Source organism: Rhea pennata, chromosome 3, assembly GCF_028389875.1.
Source record: "Rhea pennata isolate bPtePen1 chromosome 3, bPtePen1.pri, whole genome shotgun sequence".
In the NCBI taxonomy this organism is placed as follows: Eukaryota; Metazoa; Chordata; class Aves; order Rheiformes; family Rheidae; genus Rhea; species Rhea pennata.
Genome location: NC_084665.1, coordinates 37276199 through 37295943, shown reverse-complemented (window position 1 = coordinate 37295943; position 19745 = coordinate 37276199). Strand labels below are relative to the sequence as shown.

Below are 19745 nucleotides of genomic sequence, written 5' to 3'. Positions count from 1 at the left end.
GCCCTACTGTCTGAGAAGCCTTAGGCTGTTTGGCATATGGTAGAGTTTGTGGATAGAAGAGAACAGACCAGAAATGTGACAGGCATTAGACTAGGAAACAATCCAGGCAAAAAATATTCTGTATTCTAACAAACTGCTACATGCAGAAAGAAGTCTCAATTTGATTTAAAAAAAAAAAAAAAAAGAAAAAAAAAAAACACGCTTTGGAGAGAAACTACTTGTGTGTACATTAAATGTTGAGCACTGATTTTTGTATCACTGTCAGAACTGTGACTGTTGCACAGACTCTGTGCAATCAGTATGTGAATATTTGAGAGTGCATGGAGTTTTCACTGTTATTTTACAGTCTGTTCTAATAATTAGAACATCAGGAAAAAACATTTTCTAAAACAAGTAATGATATGCTAAATCATAAATTTAGCTTTTTATTACTAAAATAAATTTTTAAAGAAATGATAAGTTAGGAAATCGTACACCTTCTACATAAATCATTGCAGAATACAATATCTTTTTTCAAATGTGTTTGAAAGATGTGCATTAATAATATTGCAGAACTTTAAATTTCAAATACTTAAGTATTTGCATATGGCTATATCTGACTGTAGAGTAACTGATACTGAGTTTCTTGAGCTGTTTAGGGAGAGAAGAAATGTGAGATAGCAGAAGACAAGCCATAAAACAGACACTTTAAAAAGAATTTTAACAAAGATTTAATGCATACTTGATATTACGGGCACTTATACTCCTGGGAGATGGACCATCTTAAAAGAATCCATAAAAATAGGCTACTTAAATTACTACAGAGGATAGTGCAGAATCCAGTAAAAAAGGGCCTCTTCTCTTTTCAGATCAAGGAGACTTCTGGTTCCAATCTAGGATTATAAACAAAATGCACACACGCACAGACACTAGGGTATCAGCTTGCTATGTAAAAAGGGATTATATTAATTTGAAAAAATATGTATAGAACAGCTCTTGTTTACATTTGAGTTAAAGGAAATCAACCTTTTTTCTTCTGTCTGTTTAAGGCTGCTGGAAACTGAGACCATTTCCTTGTGACTCTTTAAAAAAACAAGTAACCTCAAATTCTAAAGATTGAAATTGTTTCAATGCAGTGATTGTACAATCAAGAAGTTCTTATCAAAATCTTGGGTGAGGCAATTTTTAAAGCATTACTTCCCATGCAAATACTTTGACTTGCAGCCACAATCCTTCTTCTGCTTGAATGTTTCAATTGAACCTTGTTTCAAGTGCTTTTATTTTTCTAGTTCTAGAATTGCATTGCCTTGGTAGTTCTTCTTCATGAAGTATCCTGACATCTGTGCAACCCTTGTGTTTTGAGATTGCACCTGTAACCGTTCATTTGCTATACAAAGTAGGCAGACAGTGCTATAAAACATTTAAAAAAATAATTTTGACAAATTTTAAACTAACTGTTGGTCTGCTAGTTTTTAGGGAGGAATATGATACATTGTACTCCAGTTGGTTTAATTACGCACACCATTTGACCAGTAGTCATCATGCTTTTGGCATTTCTGCACAATGTAAACTTGAAGACCATTTCTTACATAAATCACTCATAATTTGTAATAGTGATCACTGTAATAATTTTTTCTTAAGTATGTAACGTCATACATTCCCCTTTGAAAATTAAATAAATGAGGAGCAAGGTTTGTTCTTGATGTTGAAATACTTCCTTGGTTAATAGCTTTTGTTCTGTGTTTTAGATGCTTTGGGTTTTCATCATTTAAATCTGTGAACTTTTAAATAGCATAGCCCATGATTTCCTTTAAGTAATTTTAGTTTGCCAGCAACAAATTCCTGTCTATTCAAAAGGCTGTTCTGAATAATGATTGTATGTATATACTCTTAGAATATACTTTTTTATTTGTTTTTAACTAATAATAAATTTGGCAATCAATAAGGCAATCATTATTTGGTCATAGTCTTCATCTTCAAAAAGTTTAGACAAATCTAGGCAATTTACATTAGTTCCATGCTTTATCTATGTATTATCAATGAGAAATTATTCTTTCCCACTAAATAAATTTAAACTTCATTGATTGCTGTGTGAAATATATTTTTATGACTTCATAATTTCTGGCATTGCTTCATTGCAAGATTAAGTATTTTGACCATTATTGACTTTAGAAGTTTAGTTATTACTGTGTGCCCCAATGGTCTTGATTACTGGAACACTTTGGTTGACAAAGAGCTGATGGAACAAGCTGATTTTGCTATCCCAAATTCACTTTGACTATAGCTCTTTCTTGTCCAGAGTTGGTCAGACTTTATTGTTAGAAATTGATAATTTGGCAGAGGATATTTAAAAATAATATAGCCTTTTAAAATTTTGAAGCCTCAAAATTAATGTAGCTTTTTATGTCATTTTAATATTGTTCCCCAAAAACACAAAGGTGCATTTAAAGTTAGGTATTAAGTTCCATGAAAGTTGCATTTGTTTACATGGATTAATTTAAGAGTGAACCTCTGGCAGTTTGATGGAAGTCTTTGTAAATATTACAGGGTCCACAAGGGCTTCTTGTTGAATAAGCTTAAAAAAAAGGCCCACTTAGAATTGTTCGGCTGCCTGCAAAGAGATTTGACATAGTGAATTTCTCTTGGCAAAAGGTGTTTGGAGACCATGGAGGATAAGAAATAAAAAAGTATCTATAGTGAAAATGCTTCTGCTATCTAGTTTTATTATTACTGTGGTCCTAAGAATTTAGCATGTGTATGGTCCAAACTGAACTGGACTTGCCTGTATTACTTAAGAACCAAGAAGTTCCTACATAAAAGTAACAGCAACTACAAGTATATCTCTGTGATTATACAATTACAAAGTTCTTACTTTATTCAGAAAGCTTATTTTACAAGTTATGGACAAATAAATACATTTGTCATCAAAAGCTCCTGGATTCCTCATCACAGCAGTTTGTCCCACAGAAAACATGTTTTGACTGCTCAGTGCTTATGAAACAAGGTGTGGGCTTTTTTTTTTTTTTTTTTTTAAGCTCATACAACAAGAAGCCCTTGTGGACCTGAAAAACTCTGGACAAGAAAGAGCTTTAGTCAAAATTAATTTGGGATGTGTTATGACAGTAAGTGTCTCAACCTTGTTCCGCAATAGTGGAATCAGTAATACATAATAGGTGTTTGAAATGTAAGCCAAGACCACCCAGGCAACCCCCAAACTGGTATCTACACTCCAGCATTTAAAGGTGTATGGATTGAATAAGTAAAGACAGATGCCTAAAGTCAGCCTTTGGTTTCAGAATTATTTTTTTAATTTTTAAAACTTATGTTAATGTCACACTGGTGTATCACTTCAGATGCTTTTTTTTTTTTTTTTTTTTTTTTCCAAAGCTTTCCTTCTCTCTTTCTTTCTTGAGAATATATTTATTTTTTGACATACTCCTAGTATACTTTTGTCTAATGGGAGGTTACAATGGAAGGTCTTCAGCAAGTACAGCTATAGGTTTTGGATTTTCCTGAGCTCAGGAAGCAGAGCAATAACACGGAAAATTGGCTTGATATTTGGTGAGGAAAGAATAGGGTTTGCTCTTTTAAGGGCAGATAGATTTTTATTCAGCTGGTTGGTTTTTTGCATCCTATTTACCAAGTCTAATATTTATATCTAGCATGTTCTAGGTGACCCTGCTGAGCAGGAGTGTTGGACTAGATGATCTCCAAGGGTCCCTTCCAACCTTACTGATTCTATGATTCTGTGTTTTGTGAATATAAGCTACTTGTTACTGGAGCCCTCAAGGGGAAGCTTCCTGTTTATGGTAGCTGCTAGTATACAGTTAACTGCTAAGCCTAAGCAAAGGATAAGAGTGACCAAAGAAAGCTGTAAGATGAGGCAGTCAGTCACCAAAATGAGCAGAAGATGGATTAAATGAGTAAATAGAGGAAGGTTAATACTTCTGTTTTCTCCTGTAAAGGGTAAATGATGATGATAGGTGAGTCAGTGTTGGAAGTGGAGCAGAGCGGCGGAAAGCATATGAATAGATATAGAAGTTGTGGTATTTTCACCACCTTTTTAGTATGTTAAAATTAATTTGTGTGAAATATCATGTGGCAAAGTTTATGAAAGAACTGTAACCAATAGTCAGATGATGAAGCTTCGATGTTTATATGATATAAAGGAGCAAAATGTTAAGGAGACTACATTTGCTAAAGATTTTCTGACATCTGCTAAATAAACTTCGTTGTAGGGCATATGGCTAGCAGGAGAATTACTGGAAGAAGCATGGAGCTAAGGGAGCAGCTAGAATATAAGAACAGTAGAACAGTTGAGATTGACTTGGTAATTATAAAACGTGCAGAGGCAATGCTAGAAACAGAGGCAGGGCAAGGAAAATGACAATACCAGAGCATGGAGAGGTTAGGCTGATGTGTGAGAAGGAACCTTTAGACCTAAGAAGAAACTGAGGAAAAAACCTGAAACGCACAAGAGCACCTTGATAAGGTAGCCCTGAGTGTTTGGAGTTTCTTATTAGGCAAGCCTGAAAGGCACCCGTCCATTCATTCTCCTCTGTGAATCTGTCTGTTGGGAATTAAGGTGCAAGATGAGTAGTGCACGCTGGACCATGGCAGGAGTGGGAAAGACTAGAATGTATGATAGCATCGAATTTCGTCTGGTATAAATCAAGTCAACCTGTGGTAAATTTGGGGAAAATCTGTAGGAAGTGGGGCATTTTAGAGAAGCTGGAGAAGGAGGGCAAAAGCGAGGCAAGATAATGCCACAGTCAACATGTTGCTCAGGGTTGGAGAAATACTGTGGTTCGTGGCTGTTGGGAGCATTCAGGTAGAAAGGAGCCTTCAGTGGATGGTTGCCACTGGAGCTGCAGGCTGACAAGATCCTCTAGACAGAAGTGAGAGAAGACTAGGAAAAAATTGTCTAATCTTCCTGCCTACAAAACCAAAGAGGGACATCAAGTGTACCAGGATACATCAAAGAGCATGAGGGAATAGAGGAGGCCAAGAAGGGGCAGAGAAGAGTAAGTGTGCCGTAAGTAGTCAGGTAGTAAAGTAGTAAAAGCTAATGTGTCTTACCGGGATGTGTCCCTCAGAGGCCACTGGATGTCTAGGTAGCAGTGGAAGAAGCCTGGAAAACAAAATAGATGAGCTGAAAGTACTGGCACAGTGCGTGAAAGCAGCTGTTGCACAGATGAAGGAAATAATGCTGGAACATTAAAATTGAAAATGTGCTTGTCAGAAAAGATAGGTAAAGGGAAAAGTGTTGTGTTGACATTGTGTATTCATGATATGAAAAACGAGAGAGAACTAAAAAGAAGTAGCATGGATAAAATGCTATGCATGGATCATGACTGCTTTGAGGGAGATGATTTACTGGGGCCAGCAATGTTAGATACGTTTATGGACAGACCTATCTTTGGTGTTACTGAGGAGACAGATCCTGGTGGAATTAAATAGTTACTACACAAACAAAACTGTGATTCTGTTTTTTGAGATGTTTTTGATAAATAGTGAATATCTTGATCTTTTGAAAAGAGAAGGCTTGGTTTGGGGGGGGGGGGGGTTGTATATTTTTTTTTTCTTCTTTCCCTAAATAAGCTTGGATCAGGAGATCCTTCAGATGAGGTAGAAGGAAAAAATGCTAATGTGTAGTTGCAGTTTTACATACTGAGGGGCAATTTTTTGAGGAACTAAGTAAACAATTTAATCTGGAATAAAGAGATTAAGAGTGGAAAGGTGGTGAAAATGATTTACCATTTATCTCATGCAAAAGCTAGCTGAAAATTATGTTTAACAAAACAGACGATGCCCTGAGGGAAAGACATCAGACCTAATTGAATGAATAACAAATTTAAAAGGGATGTTATAAGTACGCAAAGAAATTAAATGGGATTACATTGCAAAGAAAGCTCCATCTCAGAGATCAGTAGCTACAGGGATATAGCAGTGTTTTCAGAAACTAAGTATAAAGGCAGGATCTAGCTAAGAAGAAAAAGCTGAAACTCAAACCACTATAGAAAGAGTAAAAAAATCATAAAGAGATTAAAACCAAGGTGGGCTTAAAATCAAAGTTAATATTTTACCATCAAGACCATCACGATGTTACGTTTGAAGTTGAACATGGAGGCAAAGCAGGGAAGTGCAATGGGAATGAATGTATGGAGAAGATATGCAAGGTGAAACAAGGAAATAATCCTTAACAAACCTCATGAACTCAGTTCATGGATAATTACTAGCTGAGCATGATTTATGATTGATTAGTAAAGTGGACAAAGCTCTAACCTGGTCTTTTTTCAAGTTACAGGCTATGCTTGCCCCAAACACAGGGGACCTACTGTGCTTTCTTAGTTTCCTACCAAAGTCTATGGTATGAGATGGGGAGAATGAGTTTTAGTTCCTAGAGCTGTCTTTTGCTGTTTTCATCTGACTATAATGTAGTCTTTGCTTGTGATATAAAATTCCAGTCATCTACATAGCTGTTGTTTCCAGGCTGGATTTGTGCACCTCTGTACTGTTAGTTTTGATTTAGTAACATGGTATCTATGGCAGCTCAAGCCTTGGGAAAGGGTATGCTACATGATTGGGGCTTTTGATCCATTGAACTTAATAGCTCTTAAATGCTACATATATAAGAAAGCATATATTACTTAGAGTTGTGAATTTTAGTTGGCTTGTGCCATAGTTCTCTTTAGGAACTTCTGAGACAGGAATTTGAGGCTCTAGTTAAAGAAATACATATCTTTTGATTATGTTGCAAAGATTCAGTATTTATACAGATTTTTTTCCTGAGACAATATTTACGCTGAAGATTATTAATGAGAAGGACTGTTCATTTGGCAGTGTTATCTTTTCCATTTTATTCAGTTATGGTTCTGTGTTTAATCATTAGCTGTGGAATAAGGTTAGGATTCTGATTTTCTGCTCCCTATACAACCCAATTCCTTTTCTTATTCAAGCATTATTCAGAGACAGAGAATTCAGCAATCTTCTAAAAACTTTCCACACATCACTAGTATGCAGAACCATCAGAGCTACCTGTTTGTTCAACATACAAGAGAGTGCATGAACCATGAATTTTAATAACTTTTAAATTCATCAGCATTTATTCTGAATATCTAATATTCATATGTTCTACCTACATTTTTACTTTTTATTGGAACTGCGAAAGAGTACAGTATTTAATTTAGGATGGGGGAGAATTCAACTTGTTAATGGTCATATTCTCCTACAACATGTCACTTACATTATACTTTTCTACAGAAGAGGGGTAGAAAGTAGATACAGCTACAAACTTTCCAATAAAATACTTCGCTTTTTAAAAACTTTTCTTTAAATTCCAGTTATTCTTTTGGACAGGGAAAATAATAATAAAAAATAAAACAAGGACAAAACATTTTGATTGAGTTAAAAACATTTTGTCTTCAATGTTTTGTTCTCCCACGAAACTTATTTTACAGGAAACATTTAGGATTTTCTGACTTTGTTCAGGCTTAGGGCAATTATTTTTCAAATTTCCCACTGTAATTTACTACCTTGTCTGGTCTTCTCAAATGATTACCTGAGGAATTAGACAATTTTTCATTTAATTTCTGTTGTAACAGATTATAGAAAAATGTGCTTCTGTGTAGTGTTCTAACAGTTCAGCAGTACTAAAACAGAATGTGATTGGTTTTTATCTTTAAATTATATTAATTTAGTAGTTTACTTGACTATAAAGTATTACTTGAATCTGACACGTTTTGGACTCTTCACAACTGTATAAAAAAAAGTGATTTTATTAGTCTGATCCTTCCTTTGCCATAAATACATCTCAGCCATATCTTAGGGTAGGTTTCTGGATCATCTCTGGGAACAGGTCTCTGGAGATAATTTTATAAGAGGATTTGAATAATATTTTAAATATTAATGTATAAAATTAGAAGGCTGAGCATGGATTTAAAAGATTAAATTACTGTTACCTGTTCTGATTCTTTTCTTATTAAAAGAATGAAGTACCCAACAAAGTCAATGGCAGTTGCAAGTTACTTGGCAGTTTAAATCACATAACTGAATTTTACACAAATACTAATTGCATTCTTGATACAAATTAGGTTGGTAGTGAATAGTTAAATTTAGAGGGAGAAGGAGAGAAATCATATGCAATTTTTCCTTTCGTTTGGAAAACTTTGTATTTTATGCATTCATCTTCCATGCTGAGAAAATTCCGGGAATCTTTCTAGTTCTTTCTATAAATCTTTGAATTATATGTGAGACTTAGATGAATCATATGAAGGCAAGTAATTTAATAAACCTCAATTTGTATCTCTGACCTTACGTTTATTTATATTTTATATGTGTAGTTTTAGTGAGGGCTAGTATTTGAAAGTATTCTTCCTTATTTTCTGACTGACTTTCTTGGTGTAGCTGCCTTTAACACTCTATTTCTTCTGCTGTTGAATTTCAGTTTAATTTGATAGTGTATTTACAGAGCAAAAATTATTGCTGCGTTTCTACTATGCAAAAGTTGTTACCCTTTTTCAAAGGGTTCAGTTCAGTTCAGTTCAACAGTTTCAGAAGATCCACAGTTCTCCCAATACAAACAAAAAAAGTCTGAATTGAATTGATTTTCCTGTCGTAACAGTTTATTCTATGTTAGAATTGTTTTTCAAAGTGTGACTCAGTGTTGTAAGTTTTTTTCCTTTTTTTTTTTTTTTTATGAGACGTTTCATATTTAAAGCACATGACTGTTACCTTTGTCAGGAAAAGCTGGAATTATACATTATGCATATAATACACAAATGTATTAGACAAATCACTTCATTTGACAAAGTTTTACTATTCAGTCTTTTCTCTTAAGAGCATTCCTTTTAGATGCTACACCATTTGGTTTGGATTTTAAGTTTGGTTCTTAGTCCTGTTTCTTCCGCTTTAAAATTTGAATATCTTCAAAGCTTTTTTATTATTGATTGTAATAGAGTTTTTACATAAATAGTAACTTTTTTACAGTAGGGTGTTGTCATCTAAAAAAAAAAACTATTGCATGTTACAATATAAGCTTGCTGTCATGTCATCTTTAATGTAATTTTTGTATTAAGTAAAGAATATCTAAGTCCTGAATACTTTGAATTTTTTTTCACTAAATCAGAGCACACTTTGCCTTTACAGGCACTTGCAGACCAATTTGAAGATACAAATACTTCAGTATCGGAGCGAATGAAGATTTTCTACTGTTGTCAGGTGCCGCCACGTTGGGCCATACAGGTATGAAGTGACCCCATATGAAACTTTGTTTTAGAGTCTTATGTTTCTCACCATTTTTGTTACTGTGTGACTCAAAAGTTGAGAAAGTGCTGTATGGTCTTGCATTGAAACACTTTAGAAATAAAGGCATAGTCTAACATCACAGTAGGTTTTCTGGAAAGAAGTCAAATTGTACAGACTCTTTGGCTTTCAGAAGTCTTGTTCTGTCATATACAGAAATAGTTGCTTGTAGTGCAGTTTTTCTTTATTTTCTTTTTCCTTCATTAAAAAATTGACAAAATCTTTCAAACTTAAAACAGGCCTCCAGTAAAAATAATCCTGCTACTCTTTTACTATTTATTACTGTTTTATTAGTTGCATTTTTCTCCATCTTTTAATGAGCATTCACTTTAAGTTGTGGAAGTGTATCAAGGTCAAGGTAAGGTCAAAGTATCCCAGAGTCAAAGGTACATTGAAGAGCTCCTGGAGCTGAGACTTTTTTAATTTCCTAAACAGATGCCTTTTCAACAGCGTAGACAGGATACCTTTTCCCACACTGTACTGTTTATTTTGAACGTAAGCTTTCTACAACAGAAATCTACACATTAGACTCTTATCTGATGGTGGTATATTCAACAACCAACTTAAGAAAACTGTTTACATTAAATACCTCCAAAGGCATGCGTGTTGTTTACTTTCATTGTTGTCTTTTTCAGTTTTGATTTCTAAACTCAGTGTGTATTGGTTTTACCAACCACATTTTCTTCTAGCATTTTCAAACTGCTCTGCACAGTCTTACAACAGACACTTGCAATGAAACTAGCAAATGTGATTTTCATTTCCAGTTGTCAGAGTGGCACTTTTCAATCCAAGCCAATTTTCCAAGCCAAAAATAGAAATATTAAAATAGAGATTTATAATGGAAGATGGATGCAGTCTTCTAGTTATAGTATTAAAGAGGCTCTGCCTATATAAATTTTACCAAATTTGAGTAAAATCTGAGTGAATTTGGTAAAAACAGAAATGTAAGTTGATTCCAGATGCAGGAAAATATTTTTTTCCTAAGTAGTTAATATCAAGCTAACAAATAATTACTCTGTTACAGACTTCAACAGAGTTTATTATGTATTTTTGTCAAAGAACTGTAGCCAACTTAATTTTATGGTTACTGCATCTGTTTGTGTATGGTCACTCCTTACTCCTTGGAACGGATAACTGAGCCCAAGCCTCTAAAGAGCACTCCATGACATCCACATGGAACTTCAGGGAATCCATTCAAGATCAGCAACACCATTGGCAAGGCTCACTGTATGGACATCAAAGCATGATTAGAGATCCTTCTATACACTATGCTCCCATTTTTCCTGCAAACCAAATGGTGTATTTCTCACATGAAGAAATGATAAGCTTATTTACTTCAAAGTTCAAAAACTATATGTGATTTTGATCTCCTCTTAAAAAGCAAACAAAGGACCAAAGACAACTTTTCAAAGTCATGAAAATATACCTTGTTTATGTTTAAATGGAAAGAATTACTCATTTATTTTTACAAGTATGCTGAAATAATAGACTGAATTTGAAATAACAAAGTGGCTGGCTTATCTGTGAGGAAAACTTAGCTAAGGAGTTGAATGTGAGCTCAACTCCAGCACTGATTTGACTAAAACTAACATCCTTTGACAGTGACTGTTTGGGACAGTGGTTATTTACACTTGGTAGAGAGTACCTAGCAAAATCATATCAGAAACTTTCTCATCGTGTGTGTGTGATGTAGCTCCCCAGGTACAGATCACTAAAGCAAAGGATTGCTAGAAGAGATTTCCATGCCTTCTTCAGCTTCTCTTTCCCACTTTCAGCTTTCCCAGCATAGTGCTACAGCTCCTATCCAGCCGCACATGCCACGTACCTGATTTAAGGAGTGGCAGTTCAGTTCTGTCAATTCATCCTTCACATGTTTGCCTCTCTCTGTGTTCCATTGTAAACTAGTTCAAAGTGAAGTTATTGATACAAACTGGAGTCAAATCAGAACAATTATTGTTCTGTTGATTTTTTTTTTTTTTTGAGAGAGAGATATTTATATATTTCTGAGGCTCCAGCTTGAGCCTATTCTCTATGCTTCTTAGTGACGTCAGAAGTGTCCCTGATATCTTGAAAAAAATGTAGAGAGTAGTGTATACCTAACTATTTAAAATTATCTGCAATTTCTTATATTTCCAGCGTCAGCTTGCAAGCTTACTCTTTGAGCTGGGGTGCACCAGCTCAGCCTTACAGATATTTGAGGAATTGGAAATGTGGGAAGATGTAGTAATCTGCTATGAAAGAGCGGGACAGCATGGAAAGGTAAGAGAAAGTAGTTTTCACAGCTGAGATCCTGAGTCTTAAAGTGGGATCTGAAATAAGAAGGACTGCCTGACTTGAGCCGTCACTTCACTCATGACATTCACTTTTGTAGGGCTACTATGAGGAAAATTCTTATAGGAAAATGGGCACATGAGAAAAAAGGTCTATCATTATCTCTAGAATGCTAAAAAAGATTTGAGATCATGAACAAATGAAAGAGGAATAAATAAGAAATAACTTAGAATGCAGGAAGGTACTTAAACCTGATGCATGGAAAAATTATTGAGAAAACCTCATGTCTTATTCAGAGAAGAGTGATTCTTGAAAATATTTGAGGAAAATCAAGTTAGAAACTGTGGATGCACGGCAAGTTATAGTGTGGGTGTTTCAAGAAGGCTGTAGCAGTCATGATGGGGAGATGCCAAGATTGTGGGTAATGACTTTGTCTGGAAGGAAATCTGTTCTTATTCCCACTTGATTTAAAACTGTTTGGCTGTATTTTTATAAACAGGTTCAATAGAAAAACATCAATACTTGATGTGTTTAATTCCTTAATGTTAACATATTGTTAAAATTACAGAATCAAACATTTGAGACAATTAGTGGCTTCTTGAGATTGAAAGGCTTTATCTATTCTGTTCAAACTATACTGATGTTTTCCTCAAGTTCTTCATCATTTCTTTAACGTTGCTGAAACTATGTGTGACCAGCTTCAGGCAAAAACAATTTAAAGCCATCATGTAATTCTATGTATAAATGACGGAATTGTTTAAAAATGCTGATAGCAGACTGTAGCAGCCCTCCTATTGTTGACTGTTTTGCTGTTACTATTAGAGCAATGAAAGGAGGATTTTAGAAAACAATATCTGGAAACGATGCCTATTCCTATGTAACTTCAGTTATATTTTCTTTTTGGTGCATTTTCCCAGGAATTTATGCTGTCAAACCTTCCATTCAGTATTTACATAGCTTTCAGAAGCACCAACTTTTAGACAAAAGTATGTTCTTTTTTTTTTGGTGGTATCTTAGTGTCATTAAATACGTGAATGATTATATGCCTATATGAAAACCTAAGCACAGAGACTATGCTTATACTAAATTAAGTTTGTAGAATAGAGAGCTATAACTTCAGTTAATAGAAAATTCTAAAATTTCTCATACATGCATTGTTTTTCTAATTATCATACACCAGCGCCTAGATTCTGGTCATTATAAACTGACAGATGGGTTTCACTGCCAAACTCGGTATCACATTATGCATGCCTTGGGGATGGTATGCTAATATCAGAATGCTTTCAGTACAGTAGAGAAGTAGAGGTCAGTATTTTCCATTTCCTGGAAGTGCATTCTCTCCTAGTTACATTCACAAACTGCCCTTAGGGAGTTATGAAAATGGCACTCAGAGAATAGGGCAGGATATCTGACACAGGAAACTGGTTAGAAATGCTTTCAGAATGAGTGGTTGTGCTATACTTTGAAAAATAGAAAATGTTAAGTCCTAAGTAACAGTTGTGCTGAAACAAAGATAGCTTCTGATCAAAAAAGCTGCAGAATTAGAAACATTTATCTGTATGCTAAAGGGAGTGAATATTTGTGCTCGTTATCAGAAAGCTTTCAGAGTCTGAACTGTTTGTGTTCGTCAAAAACGTTTTAATTTTTTTTAAACATGGTAGTTATTCTGTTGGAAGCACATGAAAATCTACTAGTGCAATGTATTGTTCAGCGGGGGTTGACCTCATTAAAGAACCTACTATATATGTGCCTAAAAGAATAACTGTTTTGATAGTTTTGCATGTCTTTCACTGACAACCACTTTTATGTAGAAAAGAATAATTTAAAAACTGGAAAACCTAATAAAACAGTCAGATAGCAGAAGTAGCAATGATTTTCATGTAATTTTGGTAGTGGAGTAATAATAGGTTCCTTTCTTCTATTTTTGAAATATGCATTGTTAAAGAAACAGAACAGGTAGATATGGCTATGCAAAGCTCTATACTTGGAAAATCGTAATTTGCTCAATTGTAACAGAGGCAATACAGCAGTATAAAATTTGCTGAGTAAGATGTCACTAATATTTAAATTTTATTATATTTATATTTTATTATAATTATTTGTTTCATTTTTTACTGTTATTAGGTATGACTATACTCAGTTACTTCGTCCACTGAACATAATTAGTAGAAACTGGTATGATAATGTGAGATGATAAAAGAGTAACAGTGGTAAGCAGTAAGCAAAGCAGGGCACAGCACAAAAAGAGCATTATAAAATCTGAAAGTGCAGTATGTTGATAGTCTCTGTGTCCTTGTCATTCCAATGTTACACTTTTGGGTATTCCTCTAGCAGACTTGTTGAAAAGGAAACACTGATCTCCATGTGTAGAGTGAAAACTGGTATTGAAAAGTGAGATTCTCCCCTGTGTTCCTCTCTCTTCCTTTAACTGAGTGAGGTTCAAAGATCTTCAGAGAGTTATTTACCACAGACAACTTTATTTGGTTTAAGGCATAAGAGGTCTCTCAACCTCACCTGAAATAGAAAATATAATAAAAATGGCTCTATTTCACTGCCACAAAAAAAAAAAAAAAAAAAAAAGAAGAAGAAGAAAAGGGATGGATGACCTGGAGATAAGAATTTTCAGTTCTTCCAATTGAAATGAGGACTTGCTACCTTGCAGGACTTCTAGAGCACTGTAGCTGTTGACTGTTGCTGAATTCGTGAAAGCTGCCTTTTAGTATCAGGCTGGTATTCTCTCTTGTAATGCTGTTTTCAGCTCTACTCCTGTCCCTATAATCTCCTTAAAATAGGGTAAACGGCACCGTATGCAGCCTGTTTTTGGACTAACATACCCAGCAATTCACCTTCCACAACATTATTTTCCTTGTTATGACAAGATAAATTTGTGAATGAAAATATCCAGAAATTTCTCGGAACATTTGAGCAAGGAAACACAATTGTAATAAGAACTCAGAAACTTAGCTTTAAATTCAGGAAATGCTTTCCAGAAGCAAAGTCAAGTATAGTGCTATGCTGATTAGCACATGAGATCATTCAAGAGCTTGACTGATTTCTGCTACACTTTGAAAGTAGGTAAATGTTCCCTGTGTGTAGCTACAACACTGAGAAAGAAGAGAAAACAACTTGACCAAGGTCATACATGAAATTATAGAGAAAGATGAAATTACAACTTCAGAGTTCTCCTTTCACCACCTCTTTCCATGATCATCTGTTTTCCTTCTTCATGCTACTTGTCTGGTAACCTAGGAAATACTGTCCAAACAGAAAAGATGAAAGCATTTTAGGAAATTTAAACTAGCAGAGGATTGAAGTATTGTATAATAGGATGGGTAGATCATTGTAATACGTGAGGCTTGTATAGATGCTCTTACGAAACAGATAAAATAAAAGGCTGGGACCACGTGGATGGGACGGGCAAATGAAAGTTCAAGGCTGGGAAGCCAAATGCAGGAGGAATCTTAAACTTGGTTTCTAGGAGTCTCTGTAGTGAGTAATGAAAAGTCACTTAAACCAGAACTTTTATTAATGATTGTTTCTATGAAGCACTGCCTATTTAATTCTTGTATCAGATGTAGTAATCCAGAAAGCCAGATAACAGCTTCAGTCTTTCTCATGTTTAAATCAACTGTCTTATTAGCTGAAGACTGATTTCCATCCATTTCAGTGTAGACCATTCTGTGAAAAAGTGTTGTTATAATTACATTTGTTTCAGTCAGCAAGGATTATAAACTTTCAATTTTTATTTTTAGTAAGCTTTTTATTGATACTTTTCTTATCAATGCTTGTTTAATTTAGATATTTTTCAATTATGAAACAGACCAATTAATAATTAATTAAATAATCTCTTCAGTGAGTAAGAGTAATTAAAGAAATCTCTAAGGCTTGTGTTTCCTTTGTATGCACTGTATCAACTGAGTGGAGAATGTTTCTTGATAAGAATTCTGTTTTCAAGACAAGATGTGCCACTTTGCAGAAGCAAAATTTTTATTAAAGATTAAATGTGCATTTTTAAAAGTAGTCTACTAGGAACTTAGAGAGGAATATGCGGAAAAATGAGAAATCCTGTTTTAAAGTGTTCCCTGATTTTGGAGAAGACAAATGTTTCGGGAATAGAAATTTTTTAGTTCCTAGTTACAATCACTTGTTTTAGCCTTTACAGATCTAAGCAATAAGAAGGTTTGAAACATGCCACAGGGGTGATCGGATAGCTAATGAGTTGAAGAAAAAGTCAGATTTCTGCTTATTTAATTCTATGTTTTATCTCTGTGCTGAAATATTTATGTTGGCAATGAATCCTTGCAAGTTTAGACCAGAACATGATGTTTTTATGCTTTTAAATATGAAATATTATTAGTGAATGGTTGGCTTGCTGGTGTAGTGTATTATTAGTACTAGGCACTGCCACAGATGAGTGAGCTAAGCCTGGGAGTGCCCTATTCCAGAAGAGGCAGAGAAGCAGCGTGCAGTGCACTTTTCACCTCATGGCTGCTGTTCACGCAGCAAAAGTTCAGTCTTTTTGCTTCATTTGAAGTGTGTGATGGGGGGCAAATTACCCTTTAGTGCCTCATGTGATTACTGCAGTCATAGAGTGCCTAGTTCTTTCTGCTCTAGAACAATTCATTTTAAAGCTCTGGTGTTAATATGCGTTTCTTTAATCTGTCTTAGCAATTAGTAGAGGCAGAGAAGGGGGAGGAATGCCATCTAACTGTGCCCCCTGCCAGAAGAGCCTTCGTACTAGGCTGTGCTTTCTAGAGCTTTGACTAGGCTGGTTCTAAATGCCTCCAATAACAGACTCTTCAGCTGTTTTTGAAGAGCTGTGGAACATAGCGACTTGAAAATCACTTGTTGTTAACTTATTTTCCTGATGTTCAGCCCATAATTTTCCTCTTAGTTTGATTCCATTTTTGCTGGTTAAACATCCCTTTGCAAGTCTAAATATGCCCCCCCGCATATCTGTGCACTTCAAGTATTTGTATACTTTTATATTTCTGCTACTTTCTTTAACCGAAGTGATAATAAGAAAGAAATGGTAAAAGTAGACATTAAAAATTTCAAAATAAAGTAAAATATTTGAAGTCATTCTACTATAGATTGTTTTCAAACAGGATCAATGAGTTATTGGAGGAGGAGGGCTCATATAGCAGCCATTTGTTTGATTCTCTAGAGATTATCTGAATGGGAAAGAAAACAGTTCTCATAAGAACAAGAAAAGCAATAATAATTTGAATGCAGACATAAACACAGCTTTCCTGTTAGATAAACTAGCTATAGTAGAAGAATGAATAGCGTTTCATTGTCAAACTCAAATTCTGTGGTAGGCTTTGTTAGATCTGTCATATTTTCAGATTGTTCAAATAGATCTTTTCAATAGCAGATTTATACTGCACTGAATTATATATGTTGCATTTTTGCAGAGGGAGACTGATATAAGAGTTCAGTCTGAACAACATATCATCTGTCCAGCTTATTTATCTTTTGAAAAGGCCAGGGCAGACTATCTGTTGTTTGGAAAAAAGAAACAAAAACTTTGTTGTTAGAATGAGATAGTGACCCTGAGATACAGAGCTTTTGAAAATTGTTTATAGCCCAGTAGACTGTCTATGAGACCCAGCTTGTATCTTCTTTTTCATAATGCTGTATATGTTCTGAATATATGTTATCTTAAACGTTTAGATAAATGTGTAAAATCTGCATTTTGTGTAGAATAGCATTTCCAGAACCAACAGTATGAAGACAGATCCATCTTCATATGTAATAGAACGGCAGTAACTATCTTCAGAGAAGTACAGTTAGAGAAAGAAGTGGCAAGAGTACTTATTAGGAAATATTAAAAAATACAGGTATAATAAGAGGATCTTCATGATGCTGATATTGCATTGCAAAGAGGAGGATGTAGGTTTGATTTCCAGAACTGGTATTTGCTCTTTGGACAGAAAACACCTGTAGGATATAACACTAGGAGCAAGCTGCTTCTTGCTTTGATAAGTAGATTTTTCTTGGGGTATTAAAGCAAAAACCACTGACGATACACTGATGATTAAAAGATGCTAAAGTGCTATTGTTTGGGTAGGTGATTAATAGACAATTAATTGTCCCATTAAGGAATTCACTTCTCTTTGCTTTTCAACAGGCTGAAGAAATACTGAGAAGAGAGCTGGAGAAAAAGGAGACACCAGGACTATACTGTTTGCTTGGTGACGTTCTCAAAGACCCCCAGTACTACGACAAGGCCTGGGAGCTCTCGAGGCACCGCAGCGCCCGAGCGCAGCGCTCCAAAGGCCTCCTCCACCTCCGCAACCGGCAGTTCAGGCAGTGTGTGGAGTGCTTCGAGCGTTCGGTGCAGATCAACCCTATGCAGGTGGGGAAACAATGCAACAACAAAGGCAATTCTGTGCACAAATGTCAAAATAGCAGTTTAATACTATTTTTAGCAAGCTTTTCTTGTGGTAAGTATGAGAGACTGGGAATCCTGTCTAAAACCAGTAACACAGTGAAAGGAAGACACCCTTTTGCCTTCGGGTCCTTGTATGCCACTAGCACTTCATACAGCTCTTCTATTTCAAAGAGATGAAGCCATTGAAAATTAATAGTAGTAATCAAATAAATCATTAACAAGTATCAGGCATAATGCATGTAATGTAAGTTCTGCAAAAATGTAAGAAATGAGGGAAGTCATTTTGAATAACCTCTTTAAGTCCCTCAGTTTCTGATACTAAAGCGCAAATATTTGCTAAAAACTACAGGAGAAGATGAACATACCATAGTTTCATAGTCTTTCTTACCAGCAGCTGATCTTTATGTTAGTCTTTATGTAAATTATTTTTTCACATAATGTAATTTTCTAGCTACAAAATACAATTTCTTCTGCATTTGAGAGTATGCTAAGTTCAGCTGCAATTCAGAAGCCACCTAAAATGAAACTTCTGCTTGCATTTTTATCACCTCAGCATCCTTTGGCTGTCCTTAGGAAGCCTTGTCCTTGCAAGGAAGCAGACTGTGTCATTACTGCAAAGAATGATACAAGGGACAGCATTAGGAATTATATTAGTAAAAAGCCAAAGAACATTAATTATCATTCTGCAGGACTGAATGGAAGAGGAGAAGTGTTTGCCAATTAAGAAAGACAGTTCCAACTTACGGCTTGGAGTAGTCACGGGTTTTCCTTTAGATGTTACTGAATCCACGTAATTACCAATTTTTCCTCTTGCGTTACTTAGTGTATAGATTGCAGATGGAATTCCCTGCAGACAGTGCACTGCTTAGATGCTTTCTGTAGTTGTCTAACAAATACACATAATAGTGTACCAAGACCGAAGTCTGCCTTTCCCCTGTTGGCTTCTTGTGCTTTATTTCACTTGAAGCTGTAGCTGACCCTTCTCCAGACATAAACTTTTTCAGTGTAAGAGTGCTATGCAAATCACGGTTGTAATCATAATCCTTCATGGATAACACAGTGGTAGATATTTATGGCTTTCCCCTTCCCTTCTGTAGTTACCTTCAATAGTCTATATCAACAACTATGAGTAGATGTTACTACTTCTGGTAATAGAAAAAGAGATCATAGAAGGTAGAGCTGTTCCAAGCAACAGAAGCTACAGGAAGGGAAGGGATAAAGAGGTTTAATGGGAAGAGAATAGCAACAGAGAACTAGAGAGAGAGAGAGAGAGAGAGAGAGAGAGAGACTTTTAGAAGTTTGCTCTATGAATACAGCAAATTTATCCAATGGCAGTGATTCTTCTTTATTGAAGAATCATTTTAGTGGAGAGGGAAACAAAGAAAATATTCCGGGGCTGTTTTCCTGCTTCCGAGTGACTAGTGCCAGTGAATAAGGAATTTCAAAGTATTCTAATGATCCTGGGGAAAAGACCTGGCATCTAAATTAAATTCTTCATTGAACAATCTTCAGCTAGATTTTGAAAAAATTCAAGAAACTATTGTTGGAAATGTATTTAAAGAGTGCAGGAAAAAGAGAAGCTTTGCAAAGGACTGATTTGGACACCTTTAAAACAAAACAAAAAAATAATTGAGGTTTTCTTCCTCCTTCTAAACAAACTTGTAAACAAAGGCATGCATTTATGTGTTTGGCCAAACGAAGATTTAAGAGAAATTTTAAGATCTTACTAAATCTCCAGCTCATTTTAAAATACCTGTTATAATAAGGTCAAATTAGTACCTCCAGTTACTATCGG

At 35.1% G+C, this 19745-nt stretch overlaps 1 protein-coding gene across 1 annotated transcript in view; it reads left to right on the top strand.

Moving 5' to 3' along the window:
- The window catches only part of TTC27 (tetratricopeptide repeat domain 27), a 139853-nt gene that overhangs the window by 92182 nt on the left and 27926 nt on the right, over positions 1–19745 (top strand). The window contains exons 11-13 of the mRNA XM_062573626.1: positions 9127–9222; positions 11419–11541; positions 17687–17914. Coding sequence (XP_062429610.1) covers positions 9127–9222; positions 11419–11541; positions 17687–17914 — 447 coding nt within the window. The remainder of the gene's footprint in view (positions 1–9126; positions 9223–11418; positions 11542–17686; positions 17915–19745) is intronic.